The sequence below is a fragment of the Asterias rubens genome, chromosome 1 (assembly GCF_902459465.1).
Source record: "Asterias rubens chromosome 1, eAstRub1.3, whole genome shotgun sequence".
NCBI classification, from domain to species: Eukaryota; Metazoa; Echinodermata; class Asteroidea; order Forcipulatida; family Asteriidae; genus Asterias; species Asterias rubens.
Window position 1 is genome coordinate 1,405,143 of NC_047062.1, and position 26,857 is coordinate 1,431,999.

The 26,857-nt window shown below is 39.1% G+C and overlaps 1 protein-coding gene across 2 annotated transcripts; it reads left to right on the plus strand.

Moving 5' to 3' along the window:
* The first annotated feature begins 126 nt into the window (after positions 1-126).
* LOC117293141 (NXPE family member 3-like) lies at positions 127-26,857 on the plus strand. 2 transcript variants are annotated; one of them, XM_033775369.1, is made up of 5 exons: positions 127-508; positions 5,011-5,262; positions 8,371-9,146; positions 17,122-17,174; positions 23,848-26,857. In XM_033775369.1, exons 1-5 carry the CDS (start codon positions 446-448, stop codon positions 24,621-24,623), a joined length of 1,920 nt encoding a protein of 639 aa, XP_033631260.1. In that variant the 5' UTR covers positions 127-445; the 3' UTR covers positions 24,624-26,857. The 2 variants fall into 2 exon arrangements, with proteins under 2 accessions (XP_033631260.1, XP_033631270.1); XM_033775379.1 differs by lacking the exon at positions 5,011-5,262.

Sequence of the window (26,857 nt, forward strand, 5' to 3'; positions counted from 1 at the left end):
ATGTTTAGATATCGATCTGTGAAAAGGTGTGTGATTTACAGACGCATCGACGTAGAAAACTCAATCTTCAAATCAATCCAACTTCTTGCTTCTACATGAACAGATTACACATAAATACTGTTGTGTATCTTGCTTTGGTGTATATGTGGTGTTCACTTCACACAGGTAGAAGCCCATTGGTCGTAACGGCTCAACCGATGCTGTCGGTAGAGATACTAACATCCGAAGCAGATCGTAAGGAGGACGGTCAAGTTCACATGCAGTGTACCGCCACTAACTTTGATTTTCAGATATATACCTTGGGATGGGAGAAGGCAATATTACTTTGAGACGCAATGAAGAAACCATCACATCCGACTCAAGGTTTAACTTCTCTACCATGCATGAATTGAATATAACTACCGAATTACTGGGTATATAAGATTTATATCGGAATGACTCTGGTATGTATACGTGCAATGTCGTCCTCAAAGAGACAAATAGAAGCGGCATTGTATCCTCGGTGCAGGTAAAGTAATCCGTGTTGTATTTCCCCTTTCCTATATGCTCCCCTGCTGGACCCATTTAATGTAATACAGCAGTCGCTGGAACAGAGTTAAATTTCCAATGTTCATCAGAGGTCGGTAACCCACAATTCATGATGGAGATTCTGCAAACTAAATACAACGATACATTCACATTGTCACATTATGGTGATATGATATCAATGTCCTTAGATCTGATAGCTGACATTGATTATGATGATATCGTGTATTTGTGTGCCATTTCATCCCCGATGTATTATCCTGATATGAGTCGTTCTTGTTTCATCGGGCCAATCACTGTTATCAACATAGAAGAGCAACCGACAACAGTCAAGACGGAAGTAAATGTGATATTGAAAACTTTCCAGTTGTAACTTTTTAAATGTTTTTAATGTTTTCACTGATTGTTTTTAAAATTGGGTTTTATAAAATTTATCTAAAAGTATAGCTACTGCTTTTGTATTTGGGAAACCAGATACTTTGATTTTATGTTTTCATTTTACGGCACATAAATATGATATTTAATACTTGCCTTATATGTCTCCTGTGTAATGAAGCAAATGCTTGTAAAGTGCAAAGTGAATTTGTTGTTTTACGAAAAAATAAAACTGAACTATTTTCTTTTTGCTTGGTGCACTTATACACACTTATTCACTTCGGCACTTTACAGGCAGCAAATTTACCTCCAAAAAAAGGAAGTGCATCCAATCACAAATTTGCTATACAGCTCAACAAGTGCCAATGTCGCATGAGATTATGTCCCCTACTTCTGAGAGCGCCCTCTTTTGAACCATCCTCCTCCAACCCATGTTCATTTCACATAATACGGGGGACAGAATCTTTAGTGAGACACCAAAACTAGTAGCACAACTACGTGAACTAAATTAATAAAGGCCCAGCAACCATTTCAACCAAAAGATGTAACACCTTTTTCTTTGCCTCCCAAAAGGAACAGTAGCGAAATATAACTTACAAACACACGTGGTTCAATCAACGGTCATTGAACTACAATAGTAAATAGAAGGAAGCTTTGTATATCCTGATTTAATCTAGGATGAGGTGAAATAATATTTAAAAAATCAAGGAGGTAATATTTTTGTTTCCTTCTTCGTTCACTTAAGAATTATCAATATCAGATTTAAAAAAAAAACAAGGCAAAATTAAATTATCCGTTAGCACACGGGAGAAGGCAACACTTTCCCCATATCAGTGAAGCTCAATCATATTCTGAATTGATGAAAGTCTAATAAATTCTTGAACACAAAGAATAAAGAATCTGTTCATTCATGAAAGTCTTTAATATTCCATTTTTTGAACCACACGAAGTGACCAACTTATGCACGAACCGTACGTCGATCCAAGAAGAATAGGTTGATCCCAAACGCATTATAATGTCCATTGGGGCTATATACTGTTAGACTTGGTTCAAAGTCTGCGATCGTGGCTTTTAGTGTACCCGATAGCCAATACTTAATTTCCTGAAATAGCGCCCTCTTGTGGATTAACCTCCGTCCCTCTGATCACAGACTGCAAGTTATGACATTTGACATTTTGCAAGCAAAACGATTAGAAACTGCAGTGTATAAAATGCGAGCGCAATGAAGTGAAACATAGGCCTACCTATAGTTTGCGAAACAAAATCCAACACGGGGGCTGACGTGAACGGGTGCGGTTATCATATCCGTATCTGTATATGTATTCGCAAGCTTGCGAAACCTTTCTAGAGTCCCTGAACTTGTACCTAAATGAAGCAATCGATTGTAATACAGGTGTCCCTGAACTTGTACCTAAATGAAGCAATCGATTGTAATGCAGGTGTGGCGGTTTCAGTCTTCCGCCGTGTTCAGTTTTCCGGGTGGCGTAGCCGGACATTTCACCACGTTGTTCGAACGGTTTAAGCTTTCCGGCGTGTTCAGTTTTCCGGGTGACGTAGCCAGAATACCGCCGCGAGTACCCTGGCGAGTACTGTAGTTCTCTCGGTGACCCAAAATTGTTTATTATTACGATTCTTTTCTGTTTAGTCACATTCTCTTGCCCCACTTTACACGTATTCATGCGTACAACTTTAAGCAGGTCACACTGCTTGTGCCACACCAAATTCTCTCATACGATCCACGCGTTCGCCGCTCGTTGTACTCGTGGACACCGCCATGACAGCTACCGGAGAGTAACACGGATGACTCAATACAGCACTAAAAATTTACTACTTTTGCTTGCTGTGCGGAGGCATCGCATGACGTAATGTTACCGTATTTGGTCATTCGGAAAACTGAACACGGCGGAAAGTTGAAACCGCCACACCTGGCTTTATTTAGGGGCCGCACATCCCAGGCTAACTTCCGTTTTACAAGACTAGTTCACAGAGAAGGGAAATGTGCTTATTTTGAATTAAAAATTGTTATTTTTGCGTCTTGTAAAACAAAATTTGTTTACAAACGGACAGTTGATAACAGTATCATGGAAGGTCCAGTGGATGAACATATCAATCAATCAATCAATCAATATACATTTATTTCAATGCTGTCCTTGGACATATAATATACAATGGTTGTAAGAGGTTAAATTACAACATTACTTGTATACATTAAGTATAGTTTATTATAATTATTTAAGGGACAACATTAAGGTTTGGGTGAAGCAGAAAAGCTTTTGTACCCTGGAGCTTTACATACTCTGGAGAGCAATGCGAAAATGTGCATAGTTCATATCTTGCTGATGAGTGTGTGGGCATAAACACAAAGTAAATACAAATCATCCAAGACTTAAAGGCACTGGACACTATTCGTAATTACTCAACAAAAATCATTCGCATAAACCGTACTTGGTAACGAGTAATTGAGAGCTGTATATAGTATAAAACATTGTGAGAAACGAACATGATGATCATCATGTCAGACATGAACAGCTCAATTGTTCGTCGAAGGTGCGAGGTAATAATGGAAGAAAAAACACCCTTGTACTTTAAGATTCTTGATATCGATACCTCAAAATTAAATTCTGAGGTCTCGAAATCAAATTTGTGGAAAATTACTTCTTTCTCAGAAACTACGTCACTTCAGTTGGAGCCGTTTCTCACAATGTTTTATACTATCAACCTCTCCAATAAACTCGTTACCAATAAAGGTTATGCTAATGGTTATTTTGAGTAATTACCAATAGTGTCCACTGCCTTTAAGGCCCGTAGAAGCACAAAAATTAGCTCAGCACAGAACAACTCTTACCTAAAAATAAGTGTTATTGTGTGGGCGGATACACTCAAAAATTGCCGTTAAAATAATTGACTGCGTATTATTTTGTAATACTGAATTATGTTGAACCATTTCTTTTAATACCTGTGTAAAACAAACAGGGGGTTGTATATGCACTACTTGTTCGAATTCCGCCCAGCTGTAAAAGCAGAAAATATCGATAACCTAATACACAGGCGCTTTAATCAATTAGTCCAGGATACTCGCACAGTTTGACGTAACAGTTTATAGAGATTGTCGCTCTGGAAATCAAAGGATCGATAGTTGCAGTTGTTCGGAACAACTCCGGGAAAGATAATAGAAACATTATACAACTCTGTTTCACCACAATTGCGACGCTTTCATCCAATACCAAAACAGCATAAAGGTACTGGACACGATTGGTAATTGTCAAAGACCAGTATTCTCACTTGGTTTATCTCAACATTATGCATAAAAAAACAAACCTGTGAAAATTAGGGATTAATTGGTCATCAAATAGCAAGAGAATACTGAAAGAAAGAAATGATGTTGCTATTATAGAAAAAAACACCCTTGTTGCATTGCTTTGTGTGCTTTTAGATGCATAATAAAAGGCCTCCGCTTATAAGTCGTTTACTATTTGAGTAAGAAATTACCTCTTTCTCAAAAACTACGTTGCTTCAGAGGGAGCCGTTTCTAACAATGTTTTTTTTACTATCAACGGCTCACCATTGTTCATTACCAAAAGTGTATAAATTATATGCTAACCATTATTTTGAGTAATTACTGATAGTGTCCAATGCCTTTACAGATTTGTATACCTTTTGTATATCAAGTTTTCCCGTCTCACTGTGAATGAAGATGTATGTAATCAAATTAACACTACAATATTTAATTGAGAAAGAATCGCATAGCAATGTTTTCAGGGAGTCGAGTAAAAATGTTGTACATGCTAATCATTTTCGTTTCACCTGCGAGACGAACATTATTTTCGTGACATCGTTTTACTCATAAATAAAAAAACACAGTTCCTATAATAAATGTGTATATTAAAGCAAACTGCCAATATTGGTATGCCTTTTGTGTTCAACACAAGTAATCTAGTTTTTCATGCTGTGGTGGCCATGAAATATTCTAATAAGATATTCTGGTGATCTGATTGGTCACTGCCTAACGCAACTGAGGGTGCACCAGTCATACTGCTAACATCACCACACAACAACACAGGAAGACAATCAATAAAAATAAATATTACGTGTATACAATTTTTCCAGTAGACTTGTTTCCAAATAAGACGTAAGGACACTCCTCGGCAGAATTTGTTGCATTGTGTCTTCCTTCCTATACACGGTTGTGTGTTTACAAATACGGACGCGCGCCAACCACATCATCAACATCAACAACTGAGGATGAAGCCACCATCACCAAGTCACCGAGATGTCAAGGATAACCGAAAATGCCGGTTCCGCACAATCTTCCAACTGATGGCATTCACCGTGGTTTTTGCTTCCTTGGTATCATACATGCAGGTATTGTGGAGATTTACAATTTAAATAATATCAAAAGCGAAACATTACGGTAGCTCCATCTATTTGGTGAAACACGGACTTTTGCTTGGAAGAGTAAAACCAAACCGCGTCACATTTTGTCATTAATGCGGTCTAAGGGCCTTGTCACACTATGCAACTTGTGCAGGTAACTGGGAGGCAACAATAAACTGCAGAACAAGCTGCAGGACCACATTGGCAGCACATGGGTATTTTTTCAAACAATATCTTACGATCCACAAGAAAAACATGTAAATATTCAAATGTGAATGCCTTTTTTTCTTGGAGATTGCCTGGAACTGGTTGCCTGTAAATGACCCCGTGTGACATGGCCATAATGATGATGATAGTAAAAAACATACCTTGAAACTAATAATTTCCCATTTCATGGAGTTTATCACTCAGTGAGCATTTCATTTCACCTTTTTAACCGATGTCATGCAAAAGATGTGTATTATTCATGCAAAAGATGTGTATTCGGTGTTTTTGTGTGTGTTTTTTCGTGACCAAGATGGCCGATCGATATCAAACTGCTACAGGTTTGTCAGTTTAGGTATATCATGGATTACATACATTGTTACACTGTCAGCAAATGTTTTGTTAGAAAAAGAAAAAATCTGTAATGCCCCCTTAATATCCATTTTGTTCATTGTGTACAAACATTTGAAAGAGATTGTTTTATTTAATTTGTCACAGTTTTCATGACACTGACACAAACGGAGGGGTGCTCAACACAATCCCTCCGTCTCGATCTTTGCTTTTACCTTTCTTTTTTTCCCCTTTGGGGGGGGGGGGGGGGAGTGGGTGGGGGTGTCAATAGAGAGACATTTGTTAGTCTTTAAACCGTCAACCAATCCCATAAAAAGAGCTAAAAACTGTGGGTCAAAATGGCCATGCATAATGGTGCTATGATTTTGATATCAACAATAATATGTAGAGCTGCATTATGCTCCGTGCTCGCGGCGGCGGTCGCCAGACAAGTCATCGGACTATTTTATTTTATTTTATTTTATTTATATATTTTAATTCTTCGGACAATACAATAAACAAACACAGGCCAGCCAGGGAAGGGCAAAAGTAGAAATAAGAAAATAAAAAAAAACTGTCTTTAAAAAGATGTGCCCACCCAGACCTAGCTCATAAAAGGGAAATTGAACACTCTAAATTTGCAGTAACTTGCCATTTATTTAGTTATTGCCTTGTAGCTTTTCATCAGTTCCAATAATATTTATTGCTTTTTTCATCACTTAAATACCGATATCAGTGTGGTGAGGTTCTTTCGATTCGAAACGATGGTTGGTTTTTAATCTAACCAAAAAAGAAAATCTGCTCTGTTTAATGTTTTTTTTTGTCTCAAATTTGCTGCCTGTGTGTTTATACTTAGACATTTCATTCTTTTTGTAATAAAGTAATATTTTTAATGACTATTCTTGTAGACTGTACATTTCTGCTTTTAGCCGCTGTGTTGCAGTGTTTTAATAAACCATAAATAATAATACAAATTAAAACAAAAGATGGCAAGTAAAAAGCAATGCACAAACGATGTACACAACAACTACTGTATACAAAACATAAATATTAATATAAATACTAAATATAAATATTGTGCAGAATACGCAACGTACGGAAGCCCTCCACTTCCTTGGATATTCAACTGAATTCAATATAAAGTTTATTCAATCCTCTTTTGGGGAAAATAGTTCAATATGAGAATTTTTCAGAAATAATAATATAATATTATAATATTGAAGTTTTATATAGCGCACGTATCTACCAACCAACAAGGTATGCCTATACTCAAGGCTTGGTTATTGAAGTGATGAGTTCTGAGACCCAATTATGTAGCACCTTATAGTCCAGCAGAACTGAACATGAACCGTGACATTGGGTACAACTAACATTTTTTTTGCTGAAATGAGTCTTCCAGGGGGTCCCTTTTAAGAATCTGATGCATGCCCAGCTGGCAGGGTTGAGCATTTTTTGTTATTGGAAAAAATCACTGATCCCATATGTTTGTGTACAAAGCTCATCAATGTGTTTTATATGATAACGACAAAACTCTTCACATGTTTTCTCGACAAGGAATACTAACTTTAAGGTGTGTACATACCAGATATTACATGTAGATATTAATTCAGACAAGTGGTTAGTAATATTATTTATTTACTTTTACCTCACTTTGGTGAAATTATGTAATCAATCGGTCATCTTCATCCTTTGTATTGTCCAACGCGTGTGTCTTTAGTTTATGTATTTTGTTATGTAAAGGCAAGCCACTACAAAAGGTATACCTATATGGCTTAGTTGTGGGCATTGCCTCCACGCGCTTCCCGCTAGTTTATTCTCTTTCTGTATTTTATAGGCTACCAAATTCGTGGAAGTTACTTGTTTCTCGAAAACCACGTTTCTTCAGAGGGTGCCCTTTCTCACAATGTTTTATACTATCAACAGCTCTCCATTACTCGTTGCCAAGTCAGTTTTTATGCTAATAATTCTTTTGAGCAATTACCAATAGTGTCCAGTGCTTTTAAGCACTTATAGCTTAGCACTTATGGCTAGATAGCTCAGTTGGTAGAGCGCCGGCACGTTAATCCGGAGGTCGTTGGTTCGAATCCCACTCAAGTCAATTCTTTGTTCAGCCCCAAAAATCATTTCAAAATTTACCCAGTCAGTTTCCCTTGTGGTTTATATTCACTTAGAGCTAAGGTTAGAATAATGGTAAATGGGTTTGGCGACAGTTAAGCCCGGCTCATGTGAATGCGATACATATTTCGACATTATAAATCGCATCGAATTTAATTCGCAAGGATTGAAGTAAATCAACGGTTGCGAAATGTTGGCAGCAAAATAATGGCTGTGACGTAAAAATTTAATTCGCATTCGAAATCATAATCACAGGAAGTATGAACGGGTCTTTCGACTCATTGTGGGTCTGTGTTTGATTTACGGCCTGAAAATCAGGGTAAGTTTCAGACCTCCATGGGTTTCAGGTCCTGGACGATTTGTGAATGTAAAGGTTCTGCACTGAAGTCATGTATATGACCAGAACACAATAAATATTTGTTGTTCCTTTTATCTTTTGGAATACAGAATGCTGGTGGGTCTCCCAACATTGCTGTAGACGAGAAGAAATCGCTTTTTCGCCCTCGTCATAAGGAAGTACCGGTCCAGCCCATAAAGAAACCCTACGAACCCAAGTTAAGTTACGAAAACGACATCTGCTTTCGTAAAACTTCCAACCTTAGCAAGACACCATGGGATAAGTGCAAGATGAGCTTTGTTCCCCCAAATGTAACGTTAGTGTCACCGCCATTGGATAATATAACAATTGGAGATGATGTCCATTATCGAATTGAATCGAATAAACTGGAAATCCCAAGAGACGGCTGTGTTTCTGGCGGTAACTTTTGGTTTGCTGTATTGACGTCCGTGAAGAATCCGAAGGCAAGTTGCGCAGGGTCTGTAACTGATTATTGCAATGGTACATACGACGTGCATGTAACCGCAGCTTGGGCGGGAAATGCCACATTTGAATTAACTCTCGTCCACACGGGCGAGGCTATTAACCATTTGAGAAATATAGTTTGGCCAGCCCAGGACAGGCTAGCTTTCTCCGGATACTACAAGGCAAACAACCAGACCGACGTAAGCAAAATGCCGCAGGGGTTCTGCTACGTGAGACGTCGAGGCAACTGGTCGGGGTATTGTGAGTATCCAAACAAAAAGGCGATGGGTATGACGACTACAATATGCGAGAAGGTCGATGGTGTACCGTGTGATACTCTAAATTCCATGAAAAGCCACTCGTCAAAGATTACACATAGCGCCATGACACTGACCGAAAACGTCCACTATCTTTTCACCAGGTACGTATATATAAAATGATTTTTAGCTGTTCCGACTTACCGTCGGAACAGGTATTGTTTTCGTCGAGATTTTTATTATTTTTATTATTAGCTGTTCCGATCCAGTCGGAACAGCTAAAAGTAAAATCCTTTCAACAAAAGAAATCCTACTTTCGGGATGTCTACTTCCCGAGATAAATTATCACAGGAAGAACACATTCTTCTTTTAGAATGTCGACTTCCCGAGATAAAATATCACAGGAAGATGACAACTGACGTTTAGGATGTAGACATACCGAGATAAATTATCACAGCAAGACGACATCTTACTTTTAGGATGTCGACATCCCGAGATAAATTATCACAGGAAGACGACATCCTACTTTTAGGATGTCGACATTCCGAGATAAATTATCACAGGAAGACGACATTCTTCTTTAAGAATGTCGACTGTTTGTAGTTATAAGACTCCTTGGGGATAGGAGAAAAATTTGGAAAAACCGTGACCTCAATTTGACCTCTACTTCCGGGTCAACCGGAAGTGGGACCATATCTCAAGAACTACTCAACCGATTTTCAATTTGTTTTCACTTACAGACTCCTTGACATTAATATTGACTGTGAAAACTCGTGACCCCATGTTGGCCTCTACGTCCGGGTGAACCGGAAGTGGGACCATACGCCAAGTACTATACAACCGATTTTCAATCCTGTTTGTTCAATTTTATCCTCCTAAGGCATTAAAAATAAACTTTGAAAATCCATGACCCCAAGTTGACCTCTACTTCTGGGTCAACCAGAAGTGGCACCATATCTCAAGAACTACACAACCGATTTTCTAACTTTTTTCAGTTACAGACTCCTTGGGCGTTAGATATTAGCCTTAGGTTACCGTGACCCCATGAAGTGGCACCGTAACTCAAGACACTGTACAGTATTTTTCAAACTTTTTTTCAGTTATAGACTCCTTGGTTATGTTAACACATAATCAAAGCAAAAGAACACGGAACAGCTTTGTGTTTGTTCGCAAACACCTAATGTCTAGTTTTGTTTTGTATCTACATGTATTCACTTTTGCGGGAACACCAACGTGTACTTTGCTACGTAGATTGTTCTTTGAGAAATTGTTTGCGTCTTATTCTATCTGCACTGCGGAGTCAATTTCGGGGCTGCTTAGTTCTGAAAAGAACTGCCCTATCCTACTTATTATAAAAGGGAAATTGATTTGGTTGGAAAAATATTTTTAAAATAGAATGGTTCACACTTGGTTTTCCTTTTGCTTTGTGAACTTAATATTTGACCCAACAAAATGGTGGAAGTTTGCGTCTACAAACTATCTAGAAAACCACATTTTTGGGACATTGTGTGAAACATAATACACTATGGGGGTAAGACATCTTTCCAGCTATATTCATTTCATAAAAAAAAGACGCTTTTACCACACAAACCAATTTCCTTTTACCACTTCCTTGTGGAGGGTATCAGCTGGGACCATACTTTCGCTTTTGGAGACTTTTCGTTGTTAGAGGAACATTACAGAATTGGTTTTGCTAACAAAACAGTTGCTGGCAGTGAAAGCACTTTTATGTAATCCTCCATATACATAAACTGACAAACCTGTAGAGGTTTGAGATCGATCGGCCATCTGATTCACGAGAAAAAAACGGTCATACATTTTGCATGACCTCGATTAAAATAAATGAATAAAACGCTCACTGAGCGATAAACTCCAAACGTGAAACTAGTTTTATTTATTCCTCATCAACTATGACCTTGCAGACAGAAATATTTCAATGGATGTTTTCCACTATCATTATCATTAGAACGTGTCAGTTTTGTGTAAATCTGTGATCTTTAGACGATTTTTTTTCTTACCAATTTTGTAATGATCCTTTAATACTCTAACCTGCTTATAGTCACTGTCAAGAGACTGTAGAATGTTTCAGATACTCTTTATTAGTCCATGGGCCAGCCCACTCTTATCAGTACAAACTGGAGAATCATTTATCTTATTGCTTAATTTGCATAATTTGTTAAATTGATGCTTACCCGCTGACTCCCGTCGCTTCTGATTGGTTTGCTACCCTTTGGGATTATGAAGAAAAATTTAAAAAACTGCAAACAAGTTGGAAAAGGCCCTCGTGGCTTCGCCACTCGCGTACGCGAGCACGTGCTTGTTCTCCCGTCCCGGTCTCTTGTGATCACAGCTCTCCAATCAACGTAGGCCTTGAGAAAAGGCTATGGTAGATATGGTGCTTGGTGTCGAGCAGCAAATCCTGTTTGGGATCATCAACATCAGCCAAACCTTAGGCTCCATATGGGTGGTTGGTGGAGAGATCACTCCCTTGTGGTCCGCTGGTTTTTTTCTGGTCGCACAGCCACACTTGTTATGAGGCCCATCTATGCATGCTGGCCTTGAGAAGACCAACTCCATGACGCGGGCGTTTTAGCTTCGCTACTCATGGATGCTTAAAGGGAGGTCTGAGCCAGGAACGCACTGGTTGGGAGATGTAGCTTTTCGGGAGAGATGGTGATGTGTCACTGCTGTGAATTTTGTTTGCAGTCCATTGTAATGTTGGTGCCTGTGGGAGCATGCAGTGACTTTGCTTCTGTTGTGAATGTGTGTCTTGATTTGAGTCGAGGTTAAAGTCCTCCGAAGCAACCGGTTCTTGCCGATTCCCCATTGAGGATCTCCCCAACAAGATCCGTGAGAGTAAGCGTTGCTGATGGTCATGCCAAGTTAGACAGGTACTTTCTTTTCAGAAACAGTGATTTCATTGGATACAATCATTTCATTAGATAAACGTGCAATGACGTAAGCTTTGTCTGTGTTTTGATTGGTCCGAGGTGACGTTTGGCAGCTGCACTTGCGGTCGTCTGCATGTGGATCTAGGTGAAAGGTAAAGATGGACAGGGATTAACCTATAGGCTTGAGGACACTCTCTGGCGAAGTGTGGCTAGCAACAAAGCCTACCACAAGGCGACGAAGCAGCTGCCGCTGGTAAGTGGCATGACTCAAATGGAGTTCTGTTGCTAATTTGTGCATCCAGCTATTATATATCAATGTTGTTTTCATCGCAACCACTCTAAACCACTAACCCGCAATCCCATCGTCTCCATCATATCATTGGTACACCACAGATGACTTGCTTTTTTGCAATGATGAGACCGAACCAACTTTCTGAACACTGAAATGATTTGTCATTCTGTGCTGGAGTAGCTTGTCCCATGCAAGTTCTAAAGCCCATGTTGTAGTTTGCATGTATAATAGCATATCAGCATGTTGCTCATCTTGTAAATTGTTACCATGAGTTCATGTAGTGTCCATATGTCAACAGCTTCATGTAATGTTTATATACTTTGCTGTAATGTCAGCACGTGATCTTAAACGCGTCAATTAAGCTTGCTTGATATTTGTACCTGTCTATTTTCTGTTTTGTTTTGTGTTGTTTTGTTATGTTTACATACTGCGCCGTTAGTGTCCACACCTAATTTTCAGCACGTTGTCTTAGAAAGCATCAATTCAGCTTGCTTGATATTTGCACTTTGTCTTTTTCTGTGTTTAGTTTTTTACCTTCGTTATGTTTACATGTTTTGATTCTAACTTTCATTCTGTTGATGATTATAATGAACTGTTTAATATGAATTATAATAAAAATGAATTGTTTATTGATGATTATTATGAAATATTATAAATACTTATAACTTACCAAAGGTGTGTTTTTGTTCACTTTACATGAATTCAATGAGCCTCTGTAGACATTTCATTCAGGATTACTTTGCTACTTTAGACATTCATTTTCTATTCATAAATACCTCAGACAATTTCGCTGTTCATATTGGTGGAGAGCGCGTCACGTGGGGGTGTTTAAACCGTTGATAATGACCAGTGTTAATAACCGGTTGTCCGCGCTAGTCTTGATGCAAGAGTTTCTTGTTACGGGCGATGCAGGCGCTGTCGGTTGAGTTGGCCGCGCTGTGTGTGAAAGGAAGACCAGCGAATATGCACCAAGACTATACGCGCATGCACACGAACGGAACCAAGAACACACGCGTACGGACATCGTACAAGTACATTTAACATGTATATACTGAACATACCATGGAAGTGGACAAATACAGAGCTCAAGCACTCGGAAACGGATAAGTTTTACAGAGTTTCTTACTTTATTACGCCTTTTAACCAAAAAGGTATTTATGAATGGGAATCAAAGTGTGTTGAATCGGTTTTCAACTAGTGGTTTAAACCCGCCGAGGCCTGGTTCTTGATAATTTACCTCGACTTCGTCTCGGTAAAATTATCAAGAACCAGGCCTCGTTGGGATTAAACCACTAGTTGAAAACCTCTTCACCACACATTGATTCCCTTATTTATGAGTGTACAGAAACATGGTTAAACGAAGTCCCTCTATCATACGTGCATATGAACAATATCATCATACATTTAATTCATCCCAACCCGCAGAGCCTGATAGAAGGGCAACCATGTTTTTTTAATTAGCACTTCGCTGTTCTATTTGTTATGTCCAAAAAGATCTGATTTCGAGACCTCAAATTCTAAATCTGAGGTCTCGAAATCAAATTCGTGGAAAATGACTTCTTTTTCGAAAACTACGTCACTTCAGATGGAGCTGTTTTTCACAATGCTTTATACTATCAACCTCTCCCCATTACCCGTAATCAAGAAAGGTTTTATGATAACAATTAGTTTGAGTAATTACCAATAGTGTCCACTGCCTTTAAAGAAAGTTAAACCATTGTTAATGGGATTGGCCGGGAATGGTCTTTATCATGGTGCGACCATCTTGATTTTCTTCCACTAAATCAGTGTAGCCAAACCGAGGCTTGAAGGAGAAATATTCTGGTTCCTTTTTGTACAATGAATGTTGCATCTTTTAATGCCATATGATACAGGAAACATGACCAGGTGGGTGGCCGGGTGATTCTGTACATAAGAGCGAGTTATTGACAAACCACACGGCATGCATAATTAAAAAGGCTCCAACTGATAAAGAACAGCACGTTATACCATGGAGGTAGATTAAATATACCAGGCCAGATCCCGCTGCGGATGCCATCCGGTAGTCATGGCAACACCCAACAAACCAAACCACGTTTGTTACGCACGATTGTGTCCGACGGTGACGATTAAGTCCGACATCATTTTTGATCCATTGTGTCCGCCCCATTGTGTCCGTAGAACCATTGTGTCCGACCCATTGTGTCCCACAAACCATTGTGTCCGACCCATTATGTCCTACAAACCATTGTGTCCGACCCATTGTGTCCTACAAACCATTGTGTCCGCCCCATTGTGTCCGTATTGTGTCCTACAAACCAAACCACGTTTGTTACGCACGATTGTGTCCGACGGTGACGATTAAGTCCGACATCATTTTTGAACCATTGTGTCCGCCCCATTGTGTCCGTAGAACCATTGTGTCCGACCCATTGTGTCCCACAAACCATTGTGTCCGACCTATTGTGTCCTACAAACCATTGTGTCCGACCTATATTGTGTCCTACAAACCATTGTGTCCGCCCCATTGTGTCCTACAAACCATTGTGTCCGCCCCATTATGTCCTATAAAACCAATGTGTCCGCCCAATTGTGTCCGAATTTCGCCAGGTTATGTCTGATGAAACATGTTCGACACACGTTGTTGTTTAAGTAAGTCAACGCCGATTGGATTTCTTTGAGATTAGTCAATATTTTTGTATGCGCCCCAAAATCCCCAAAAGACTTGACCAGTGTTTTGCTAATAGTATTTTTTTAAACATGTGGCTAAAAGAAACTGTTTTTGTTTTTGTTTCCCTATCACATAATGTGACCTGCTTTGCAAAAGCTGCTGTTTTGTCGCAATTTTTGATGTATACGTGGAGTGGCAAGGGCTTAATTCAGTTTCAATTTGATGTATGTTATAGAAGTTTTTATAGCATCTTGCCATTCCAAATTATACTACAACTTGCATTCAATTGTTTCAAACCAAGTTCTTATGATTATCCCTATCTAGCCACGGCTAGTGTCGTGTCGTGGCCGAGCGGTTGAGAGTACCGAATTCAAACTCTGGTGTTTCTGATCAGCAGAGTGTGGGTTCGAATCCCCAGCCGTAACACTTGTGTCTTTAAGCAAGACACTTTACCATTGCTTCGTCCTTCGGATAGGACGTAAAGCCGTTGGTCCCATGTGTTGTGTAACGCATGTAAAATAACCCAGTGCACTTATCGAAAAGAGAAGGGGTTCGCCCCGGTGTTCCTGGTTTTGGCTGCTTCATGCGCCGTAGCACCTTGTAAACCCTTATAAGTGCTACATAATTGGGTCTCAGAATCCATCACTGCAATAACCTATCTTTCTGACAGTTTGTATATACTATAGGCGCCTTGAGTACCTTGTTTGGTAGATACGTGCGCTATATAAGACTTCGATATTATTTTATTATATTACTTTGTAATGTCAACATTGTGAACTTTTACAAAGCCGCGAGGACATGACCAAATAAATCCGTAGCGACAAATTAATGCCAAATACCCACATCAATATTTACCTGTGGCAACGAAAGCTTTTTTTTATCGGTACCACGTCTGGCAATGTATCGTAAGGAGGTTAATTTAAAAAAAAAAAAATCTTTTCACTCGTGCTGTTGCTCAAATTACGAGTCCCTTGGCGATCCCCAGAGCGGTCTGTTCTCCCTCGGCATCATCTAGGGAAAATAGAGCGCTTTCTAAGCAATTAACATTAATTATTCTAAATTGTACATTAAACATATTCAACTCGGTTAATGTTCAGCACAGCCACATGTTTTTAAAAATACTGTTAGTGTTAGCAAAACACTGTTCAAGTTTGGGGGCCCAGAATAAACATTGACTTATCTCAAAGAAATCAAAACGGCGTTGACTTACTTATAAAACAACGTGTGTCAAACATGTTTCATCAGACATACTTTGGCGAAAACAATGCTTCGGACAAGACGGGGCACACACATTGGTTTAAGGACATAATGGGGCGGAAACAATGGTTTGTAGGACACAATGGGGCGGACACAATAGGGCAGACACAATAGTTTGTAGGACACAATGGGTCGGACACAATAGTTCTACGGACACATTGGGTCGGACACAATGGTTTGTAGGACACAATGGGTCGGACACAATGGTTTGTAGGACATAATTGGGCGGACACAATGGGTCGGACACAATATGGTTTGTAGGACACAATGGGTCGGACACAATGGTTTGTAGGACACAATGGGTCGGACACAATGGTTTGTAGGACACAATGGGTCGGACACAATGGTTTGTAGGACACAATGGGTCGGACACAATGGAATGGTTTGTAGGACGCAATGGGTCGGACACAATGGGTCGGACACAATGGTTCTACGGACACAATGGGGCGGACACAATGGTTCAAAAATGATGTCGGACTTAATCGTCACCGTCGGACACAATCGTGCGTAACACACGTTCCATTAGCTGGGAAGACTTCCCGTTAACTTAAGATAGATGAAAGGAGTGCACCAGGATTCGAGGTTGTAAGTTTGTGATTACAACCTTGAATCCTGGTTGTAAGTTTGTGATTACAACTTTGAATCCTGGTTCCCTCCCGTCATCTTTAATTATCTTTAGTTTTCGAGTTATCGAGTTATTATGGTAGCCCTGAAGGGACACAGCGAGTCGTAAATATTTTCGTGACGTCGTATATTTATTCACGCCAATTCGTGAATATTTTTGCGACGTCGTGAATTTATTACGACAAGTCGCGAATATTTAGGCGACGTCGCGAATTTTTTCACGACTTGTCGCAAATGTTTTCACGACGTCGTGAATAATTCTGCGACTATTTTTGCGTATTCTTACTCACCTTTTCTTTTCACACATGAGGTTATTTATTATAGTCAGTTCAGCTGGGAAAGGTCCAGAATGGACGAGGTAGTGGTTTTCTTTTTAAAATTATCAAGGAAAGCCTAATATTTTCTTTTTATTTTAAAATGTTTAGCCCAAACTTCAGGAACCCGGTGAATATACCTGACTCAAAAATTACCATCAAAGGTGAGTATTGAACACGGTATTGCCATTTTTTCTTCTTGTTTAAAGGGGCTGGGATATGCCAACTTTGTTGGAACACAATTTCCATTATCCACAGATCGACATTAAACTTACACAGTTTGAAGATAATGATAGTCGAAAGCTTCCCTTAAAATATTACTTGCTCTGAGGTGCTGTAGTTTTTGAGAAATAAGTAAAACAGGTCACACAAATAATTGTCGTCTTAGTTTTTGAAAGTGTGACACCGAGAAAATGTGACAAGATGCGGATGATGTACATTAACTCTGTCTTGTTCTTTTATTATGGCGTTAGCATAAACCTGAAATGATACAATAAACAATTTCCATATAAATACTAAGCTTTGGAGAATACCAACTGAGCAAAGTAAATTATGAAAAGAACAATGATAATCCTCAGATAATCCAATGCAATCAAAAGAGATAAATCGAACTCAATAACACAGTTTGCCTCTAACTGTAAAGTCAAGTTAAATTCCAAAATGAATTAATACAAGGCATGTAAATGCTTTAACTTGCAGAGACAAAATTAGGAAATAACTAAAGCAAATGTGGAAATAACCTCTTTCTCTATTTCTGCTCAATAAACCTTGAACTCAACTTAGTCCAATCACATCTTTATGAATAAAGAACTAATAAAGAACTTGAACCACAACCCTTAAGTTAATACTGATCAAAGAATAATCAAGAATGTACAAGGCAAGTGATTGCTTTGACTTGAGACTCTTAATTAATTAATTCACAAAACTTAGTCAAAGTGCATAGACTTGTTCTACAATAAACCTTAGAATTAATAAACCCAATAGCAGCACAATAACATTGCATTCCAAAGACTTGTATAATGAAACATAAGCTCTGGCAGCACTTGTTTTAGACCGAATACATAATGAGTTTACAGTAGAGAATAGTAGCCTACTTCTCCCCAGTGTACTCTTATCAAGATTAACAATAAACAAAGAACCCTGTGTAAGACTAGAACATGCAGGCAACACACCAGTGATCACATATCAATTGCTTGACTGAACCTTATGTGGCAGTGTACACTAAAGGATGCTATATCGATAAGCTATGCTGCACAGCAATACTGACTATCGATATGCTCACTTCCTAACCACAAACATCACCCAGCATATGCCCAGTGCATTTCTACTCTCACACAAAGAGGCAACTGACATTGCACAATGCCAATGGTGGTACAGTAAGGAAAACCACACACCTCTGTATGAATACTTCTAGTCTAAGACAATGACAAAATAAGGAAAAGTTTGATCACAACACCCATAAGAGTGCTTTCAAACTAAATCAAATACAAATGAAACTAAAGCTATAAATGAACAATACAACTAATAGAAGTAATAATAAAGTAAACTTAATAGAGGAAACACTAAGAAATATCTAAAGAAGTTAAACCAAGTTCCAAATCAAAGTAACTTTCCCAACATTTAGAGACTAGAAAAGCAGTAACAAATCAACTTTAAAATACAACGTAAAATAGACTTACCCCAGCCTAGTCACTATAGATCATCATGAGGTGATCTTCCAAACTTCTCCTTTCTAACTTGTACCATGAAAAATGTATGAAATAGATGGAACTTTTGCCACAGAACAGATATCAATGTTGGCTGTACATGTGCTGTGGTATGAATGACTCACTACTTCTTGGAACAGATAAGCTAAACAATAGACAATGATAAGTGAGAGAGTCTTGAGATCAAGCGAGGGCGCTGCGCAAGGGCTAAATGTAAATGACCTGTCACAAAAGTAAAACAAGTCACACAAATAATTGTCGTCTTAGTTTTTGCACGTAAAACGTATTTACAAGTTGAGATATTTTAGAAGAATATAGGAGTGCACCTACTGGTAGCACCCTGCATGTCTCTCTGGAACAAACTGTGATTTCACCAGCTCTACTTTACAAATTCAGCTTTTATTTGATATACATCTGTTTGGATACCACTTTTGATTACTACGGACTCTTTCTGGAGGATGTGGCGTGGATATCCGTGAAGAAATAACTTTGACTTTTTTTTTTCATCATCATCACATATCCTCGAGCCCATGGCTGCCATTCTTTTACACAGTGCAGTGTTTTCATTGTTGCTTGCAGCACTACAAGTAGCATCTACACTTGAACGCCCATGGACCAAGCAATCTATTGTCCTGGATGATTTGCCTTGTCCTCTTCGAAGTACACGTACTCAACCTCTCTTTGTTAACCAAACTATACACCACTACAGCACAATGTGTTATAGTAAGAGTGAACTCTTCAAATACAATACAGGCACTTCTGTTAGTCTTTCTTCAGGAGTTTGGAATAGCATCAAGGCTCTTGGTATTAATACACACTGTAATAGTCTAGGCGGATTTCTGGAAAAAGTGACTGATTGAGGCATTTTGGGGTAAAAGTGCGGAACCAGACTTTTTAACACATTTTTTGTGTACTGAATCCGAAAAAAATTGTTCCCAAGCGAATTTTTGAGTTTTTGACCATCTTATTTGCATAATCATGTTTTTGACCTTTTTGAACCCTTTTAAGCAAACCTCTGTAACCAGGCAAGCAAAAATTACAAGCGATGAGTCTGTACCCAGATGTTGAAGGTCACAGAATAGGATTAAAACATTTCCAAACTAATAAGTGGTAATTAATAATCATAAATATGCAAATTAGTGCCGCCATTACAGAAAAATCATTTTTCTTCAATATCTCGGTAACTAGGAAAGCAAAGATGACAGATGGAGTGCTATACCCATGTTTTGAAGATCTCATAAAACGATTTAAAAAAAATTGAAGTTATTATTAGTGGTAAGCAATTTTAACAAAATATATGCAAATTAGTGGCAGCCATATAGCAGAAAAAATTAGTTTTCTCAACATCTCTAAAAAAAAAAGGCAAATAACCATGATAAAGAAATGTTTTTACCTATGTTCTGAGGGTCAGGCAATGCAACTACAGACCTGTTTCAAACATTCCTTTCTTGTATAAAGTTATTGAGAAGCAGGCCATCAAGAGCATCACCAACTACATGACTTAAGGGAATCTTGGAGAACCTCTACAATCGGCATATAGAGCTTTACACAGCACTGAATCGGCCCTCCTCAAAATCAAAGACGACATCATGCAGAACGTTTCAAATCGAAAAGATGTTCTCCTCGTCCTACTGGACCTAAGTGCAGCGTTTGACACGGTGAACCATTCCATCATGCTTGACCGCCTTACCCATGACATCGGGGTAAAAGGAGCTGCACAAAAGTGGTTCAAGTCCTACCTCTCCGGCAGAACAACGTGCATCTGTATTGATGGATCCTTCTCCGATTACCACAGTCTAAATTACGGTTTACCTCAGGGATCTATTGTAGGCCCCAGTCATTCGCAATTTACTCCATTCCCATTGGTCGTATCATCAGAAAGCATAACCTACAATATCACCTTTATGCTGACGATATTCAATTGTACATACCATTCAACCTGAACGACCCGCAATCCATAACCTCAGCTCTCTCTCGGCTATCCTCGTGCATATCTGACATCAAGTCATGGATGACCCTTAACATGCTGAAGCTCAATGAAGAGAAAACAGAGTTGTTCATTGCTTGTCCTGACCATCTCAAACACAAAGTGCCTTCGGTATCTCTTCAGGTCGGCAACAAAGTCATCAAGCCTTCTAAGAGTGTTCGCAACCTCGGGGTTGTATTTGATTCGTCAATGTCCATGCACTCCCACATCACAACTCTCTGCTCCAGCCTCAACATATCAACTCAGAAACCTAAGTCGCATTCGCAAATTCCTGGACTTCGACACATGCCACCTAAACGTGCTCTTATTCTCTCAAGATTAGACTATGGCAACGGGTTGCTTCTTGGATCTAGCACTTCAGACATCCAACGTCTTCAACGCATCCAAAACTGGGCGGCCAAGCTGATTTGCAAGGCTATGAAATATGACCACGCGACACCCTGCCTTCAGCAGTTACATTGGCTCCCGGTCAAAGAGAGAGTAACTTTCAAAGTTTTAGTTACTGTGTTTAAATGTCTTCAAGGAATAGCACCAGGCTGCTTTTCATCTTGCCTTGCTCTCTACCAACCGCCACGCTCAAGCTTGCGATTCTGACAACACACGCCTAACCGAACACCCAACCATCAGAACACTCTCATCTGCTCACAACCGGACTTTCTCCTTTATTGCTCCGCGAATATGGAACAACCTCCCAGTACGCATCAGAAATTGTAACTCTTTGCCTTTATTCAAAAATCTCTCAAAACTCACTCGTATCAGATGTAATTTGTTGTATTTATAGTTCCATTGGTCTTGCTCTTTCCAGCGCTTTGATCTTGATGTAAAGGCGCTTTATAAATATTTAGTTGTATGTTAGTTGTATATTTTACCACAACTGGTAAATACTTTTCTACGTGCTAAACATGACTTGTTTTACTAATTTCTCAAAAACTACAGCACCTTCAGCAAGTAAAGGTTTAAATGCAGTGGACACTATTGGTAATTGTCAATGACCAGTCTTCTCACTTGTTGTATCTCAACATATGCATTAAATAACAAACCTGTGAAAATTGGAGCTCAATCGGTCATCGAACTTCCGAGAGAAGAATGAAAGAAAAAATACCCTTGTCACACGAAGTTGTGTGCGTTTAGATAGTTGATTTCGAGACCTCAAGTTCTAAACTTGAGGTCTCGAAAACAAATTCGTGGAAAATTACTGCTCTCTCGAAAACTATGGCACTTCAGAGGGAGCAATTTCTCACAATGTTTTATACCATTAACCTCTCCCCATTACTGGTCACCAAGAAAGGTTTTATGCTAATAATTATTTTGAGTGATTACCATAAGTGTCCAGTCCTTTAATAGAGGCGCACTTTCCAACATGGCGCTACAGTAAACAAGGTTCTATGAAATTATCAAAACTCTTTATTATACAAAACTAACTTATTGTACAAACTAGCTTGAATTCGAATGGCCTAAAGGGACTGGACACTAGAGATGTTACTAGTTTGAATTTGAATGGCCTAAAGGGACTGGACACTACTGGTGTTACTAGCTTGAATTTGAATGGCCTAAAGGGACTGGACACTACTGGTGTTACTAGCTTGAATTCGAATGGCCTAAAGGGACTGGACACTACTGGTGTTACTAGCTTGAATTTGAATGGCCTAAAGGGACTGGACACTACTGGTGTTACTAGCTTGAATTCGAGTGGCCTAAAGGGACTGGACACTAATGATGTTACTAGTTTGAATTCGAATTGCCTAAAGGGACTGGACACTACTGGTGTTACTAGCTTGAATTCGAGTGGCCTAAAGGGACTGGACACTAATGATGTTACTAGTTTGAATTTGAATGGCCTAAAGGGACTGGACACTACTGGTGTTACTAGCTTGAATTTGAATGGCCTAAAGGGACTGGACACTAATGATGTTACTAGTTTGAATTCGAATGGCCTAAAGGGACTGGACACTACTGGTGTTACTAGCTTGAATTTGAATGGCCTAAAGGGACTGGACACTACTGGTGTTACTAGCTTGAATTTGAATGGCCTAAAGGGACTGGACACTAATGATGTTACTAGTTTGAATTCGAATTGCCTAAAGGGACTGGACACTACTGGTATACTAGCTTGAATTTGAATGGCCTAAAGGGACTGGACACTACTGGTGTTACTAGCTTGAATTTGAATGGCCTAAAGGGACTGGACACTACTGGTGTTACTAGCTTGAATTTGAATGGCCTAAAGGGACTGGACACTACTGGTGTTACTAGCTTGAATTTGAATGACCTAAAGGGACTGGACAATACTGGTGTTACTAGCTTGAATTTGAATGGCCTAAAGGGACTGGACACTACTGGTGTTACTAGCTTGAATTTGAATGCCCTAAAGGGACTGGACACTACTGGTGTTACTAGCTTGAATTTGAATGGCCTAAAGGGACTGGACACTACTGGTGTTACTAGCTTGAATTTGAATGGCCTAAAGGGACTGGACACTACTGGTGTTACTAGCTTGAATTTAAATGGCCTAAAGGGACTGGACACTAATGGTGTTACTACTCAAATTAATGGTTTTAATAAAAAGCAACGGAGTATTAAACATTTTGAGAAACGGCTCCCTCAGAAGTAACATGTTTTTCAGAAAGGGATAATTTCTCTCTCAAAAATAATAAAAGCCCTCAGGACTGAAGCTTTTGGGGACATCTGAAAGCACAAAAATTGGCAAAACAAGTGTTTTTTGTTGTTGTCATTCATCATCTCTTGCAACTTCGATAATCAGTTGAGGCCAAACATTTCCACAGATTTGTTACTTCATGCACATTGCGATACACCGAGTGAAAATACTACGCCCAATTTCATAGAGCTGCTAAAAGCACACACATTGCTTAGCATGAAGTTTCTTCATTGATTATAAAACTTGATTACCAACCTTTGCAAATTTCCACTTGTTGCATTTTGCTTGTTACTGGTATCAGCTGTTGTTTGCTTATCCTGAAAATCACGTGGAAATTTGGTTGGTAATCCTTATCATGCTAAGCGAAATTTTGTGCTTAGCAGCTCTTTGAAATTTGGCCCTGGTCTTTGGCAATTACCAAACGTGTCAGGGGCATTTAAAGAAAGGTGCTCATGTCAACATAAACGATTAATTATTTTTCATTTCAGGCGGGAACGAATCACTCTCAGATCCACTTCCACGTTGTCACCCCGACCAACCTATTCCATCATTTCAGGGTTACTGGTATGGGGACAATTGGCACTCTAGAATATGCGCCGTAGATGACAAGTGGATTGAAGCGCCCAATGTCAGGAAATGTGTCAGCAACAGGAACGTAGTTCTACTCGGGGACTCCACAACTCGGGCGTGGTTCCATATAATTCACTCAATGCTCGGTGTTAGAGGACAGCGTCAGGCTGACGACGTTTCTTGCTGCTACTTTAACAGGGTTTACAAACCACTGAATGCTACAATGGTTTATAGTATACACCCTCATGTTCTAGCGAGCTACGGCGTCTATCTGAAAGACGTCCGATTCGAAGTAGACGTGCTGGACGGTCTCAGAGACCCAACATGCAACTACATCGTTGTGGTCAGTCCTTGGGCACATTTCTCACAGTGGACCCGTGAGAGCTACATTGAGAGAACGACACTTTTAAGAGAAGCCATAATTCGTCTACGACGTCGGTGTCCAGACGTTCCCATTGTTGTTAAGGGGCCCCATCCCCGTGAGCATAGCACCTACGTGTCTGTTATCTTTGCAAATGATTATCTGTTACGGCAGATAGGACTAATTAATCAGGAACTATTCGGTGGCATCGGGGTGTGGTTCTTGCCGGTGTGGGATATGAATATGGCACACCCCCACGACAATGTAGTTCACATGCCACAATCTATTGTACGTGAAGAAATCAAAATGTTTTTCAGCTTTGTTTGTGCATAACGCCAACCACCAATTCTATACCAATAACCGGGCGTCAATTTCGCGAAGAACTTTTTTTGACTGTAGGACTAGTCCTATATTTTTAAGGCTAGTCTTAAGTTAGTACGAGTAAATAAGACTAGTCTTAACTCTTTGTGAAATCTATACCCTTGTTCATTAAAATTATATATTGTGTATGCTTTCTATTAGATTGCATACTATATTATTTCTAGGAACACCGCCAATATAGGGCTAGATAGCTCAGTTGGTAGAGCGCCGGCACGTTAATCCGGAGGTCGTTGGTTCGAATACCACTCTAGTCAATTCTTTGTTCAACCCCCAAAATCATTATATTATGTCTTGTAATGAATCTGTGGCCCCCCCCCCCCCCGAAAAAAAGGTGCCTATATGCGACCCGTATTAGGCCAACGATGTCAATTTTAGACTTGTGAGGTAAAACCCTAAAAGGGAAAACCTTTTAGCCCATCTTGTGTGGCTGGCTCTCTTTTAATGTTAAAAGAGAGTTATAACAGCCAAACGGCGGGCAAGGAAAACATACGCATTAAGAAGGACTGACAATATTTCTTTTCTAATGTTGTTAATTTTGAACTTTTGATGTTAACGATCAACTCATTTGTTCACTGATTATTACAAGCTTAACCTGATGGTGACAATTATTATATATTTTTGATTTTCACTTATTGATGTGAGCTTTGTTTAATTGTTTTAGTTATTAAAACTTCGCCTTTTGGGCCACCAAGCATGTACTTAATTGCTTGAGGTATGAATATATACCTTTTGTTAACCCTGGTTTTAAATTAAGGTGAGGGTTCACAGCCTGGTATGGCTTCCCACCAAGAAGAGGGGAAAACTTTGATTTCAAGCCTATAGCTCAATTGTGTTATACTCGGTTTGATAGGGCGGTCTTCTGCTGATCTCCAGCTTGTTTTCCGGCTATCAATATTCTTTTCGTTGTAAACTAAACTGATGGGAGACAACCATGCAATAATTTTTTTAAGAAATGGTTTTGATATTGGAAGTGAAATAACTCTCGATATGTATGCATGTCTTCAGAAGATTGCTGGACCACTACTAATGCAACATTTGGCGGAAAATCTCAAAGTGGTGATTTTGTTAAATTGCGGCGAATTCAAAAAGCCTAGGGCCTTTACTACATTCTCTGAAATGAAGAGAATGATTGAGTTTTCTGCTTTTACAGCTGTGTAGTGTGTGAAAGAAAGTGTGTGCACTCTGTTGTTTTTTCATGGTTAAATAAATGGTTCGACGTGATGAAGTTAGAACTATATATGGATTTAATTATAACTAAATATAGACACTTTGTGTCACCCTGTCGGTGTCCTTAAATTTAGAACAAGATGAAATCATTCGCATCAATAACACTCAATTAGAAAATGTGCAATACGTTAAAGTATTGGGTGTGATTGATCAAGTCAATTGAAAGTGGAATAGACATGTCAATGAGATAAATCAACAAATGTTACAAAAGTTGTATATATGTTCACACTTAAATAAATAACTATCCGTAATTATTTTCGAACTCCGAAATTTCTTAATTTCGCTGCTATTTTCACGGACTTTCCGTAAATGCAAATATAAATTATGCTAATTAGTGTAGTTACAATCAACCACATTTGCCGAAACACCTACATAATAAAGTACAAGTAAGTAGACCTACATACTATATTTGAGCCACAACCGTGTAAACACATGCAAACTTTATACTTTAAGGAATGAAACAACCTTTCTGGTAGTTTTGCTGTCAGTCAATAAAATAAATTCCGTATTCCTGCAGGAATATTTCACTTTACGGAGTCCGTAAACTTACGTTTGCGTTGATTACGTTTTCATAGTCGTCTACCTGTACGAATGATCTTTTGACAACACATCAGGGTTATTTTAGACCCTTTTTTTTTTAGACTATCGTGTTACTTTGTTCAATGGTAATCTTACTATTTGCATGTGACCAATAATGGAACGTGTTCAAAACAGGGTGTGTCGTATAGTTTTTGGTAAGAACTATTCTAGTTAGTAAGCAGATGCGTTAATTGTGTGTGCAAACTTGAAACCCTTGAACATCGTAGAGACAAACTGTGTGGCGATTTTGCTCTGTCAATTGAATCGCATCACATAAGTAGAGTTGGCTACCTTCCCAAATAAGGAGGAACACGTTGCCTTGGATCGGACGAGTTAGTATAATAAAAGCGTTTATAGCCGCTTTTTATGAAATGCATATG

Bases quoted from the DNA above. Each gene is read 5' to 3' on its own strand.
- LOC117293141 (XM_033775369.1), top strand. From the start codon at position 446: ATGTATACGTGCAATGTCGTCCTCAAAGAGACAAATAGAAGCGGCATT. The intron at 9,147-17,121 runs GTACGTATATAT...TAAAATGTTTAG, and splicing joins GTCCACTATCTTTTCACCAG to CCCAAACTTCAGGAACCCGG. The intron at 17,175-23,847 runs GTGAGTATTGAA...TTTTCATTTCAG, and splicing joins CTCAAAAATTACCATCAAAG to GCGGGAACGAATCACTCTCA.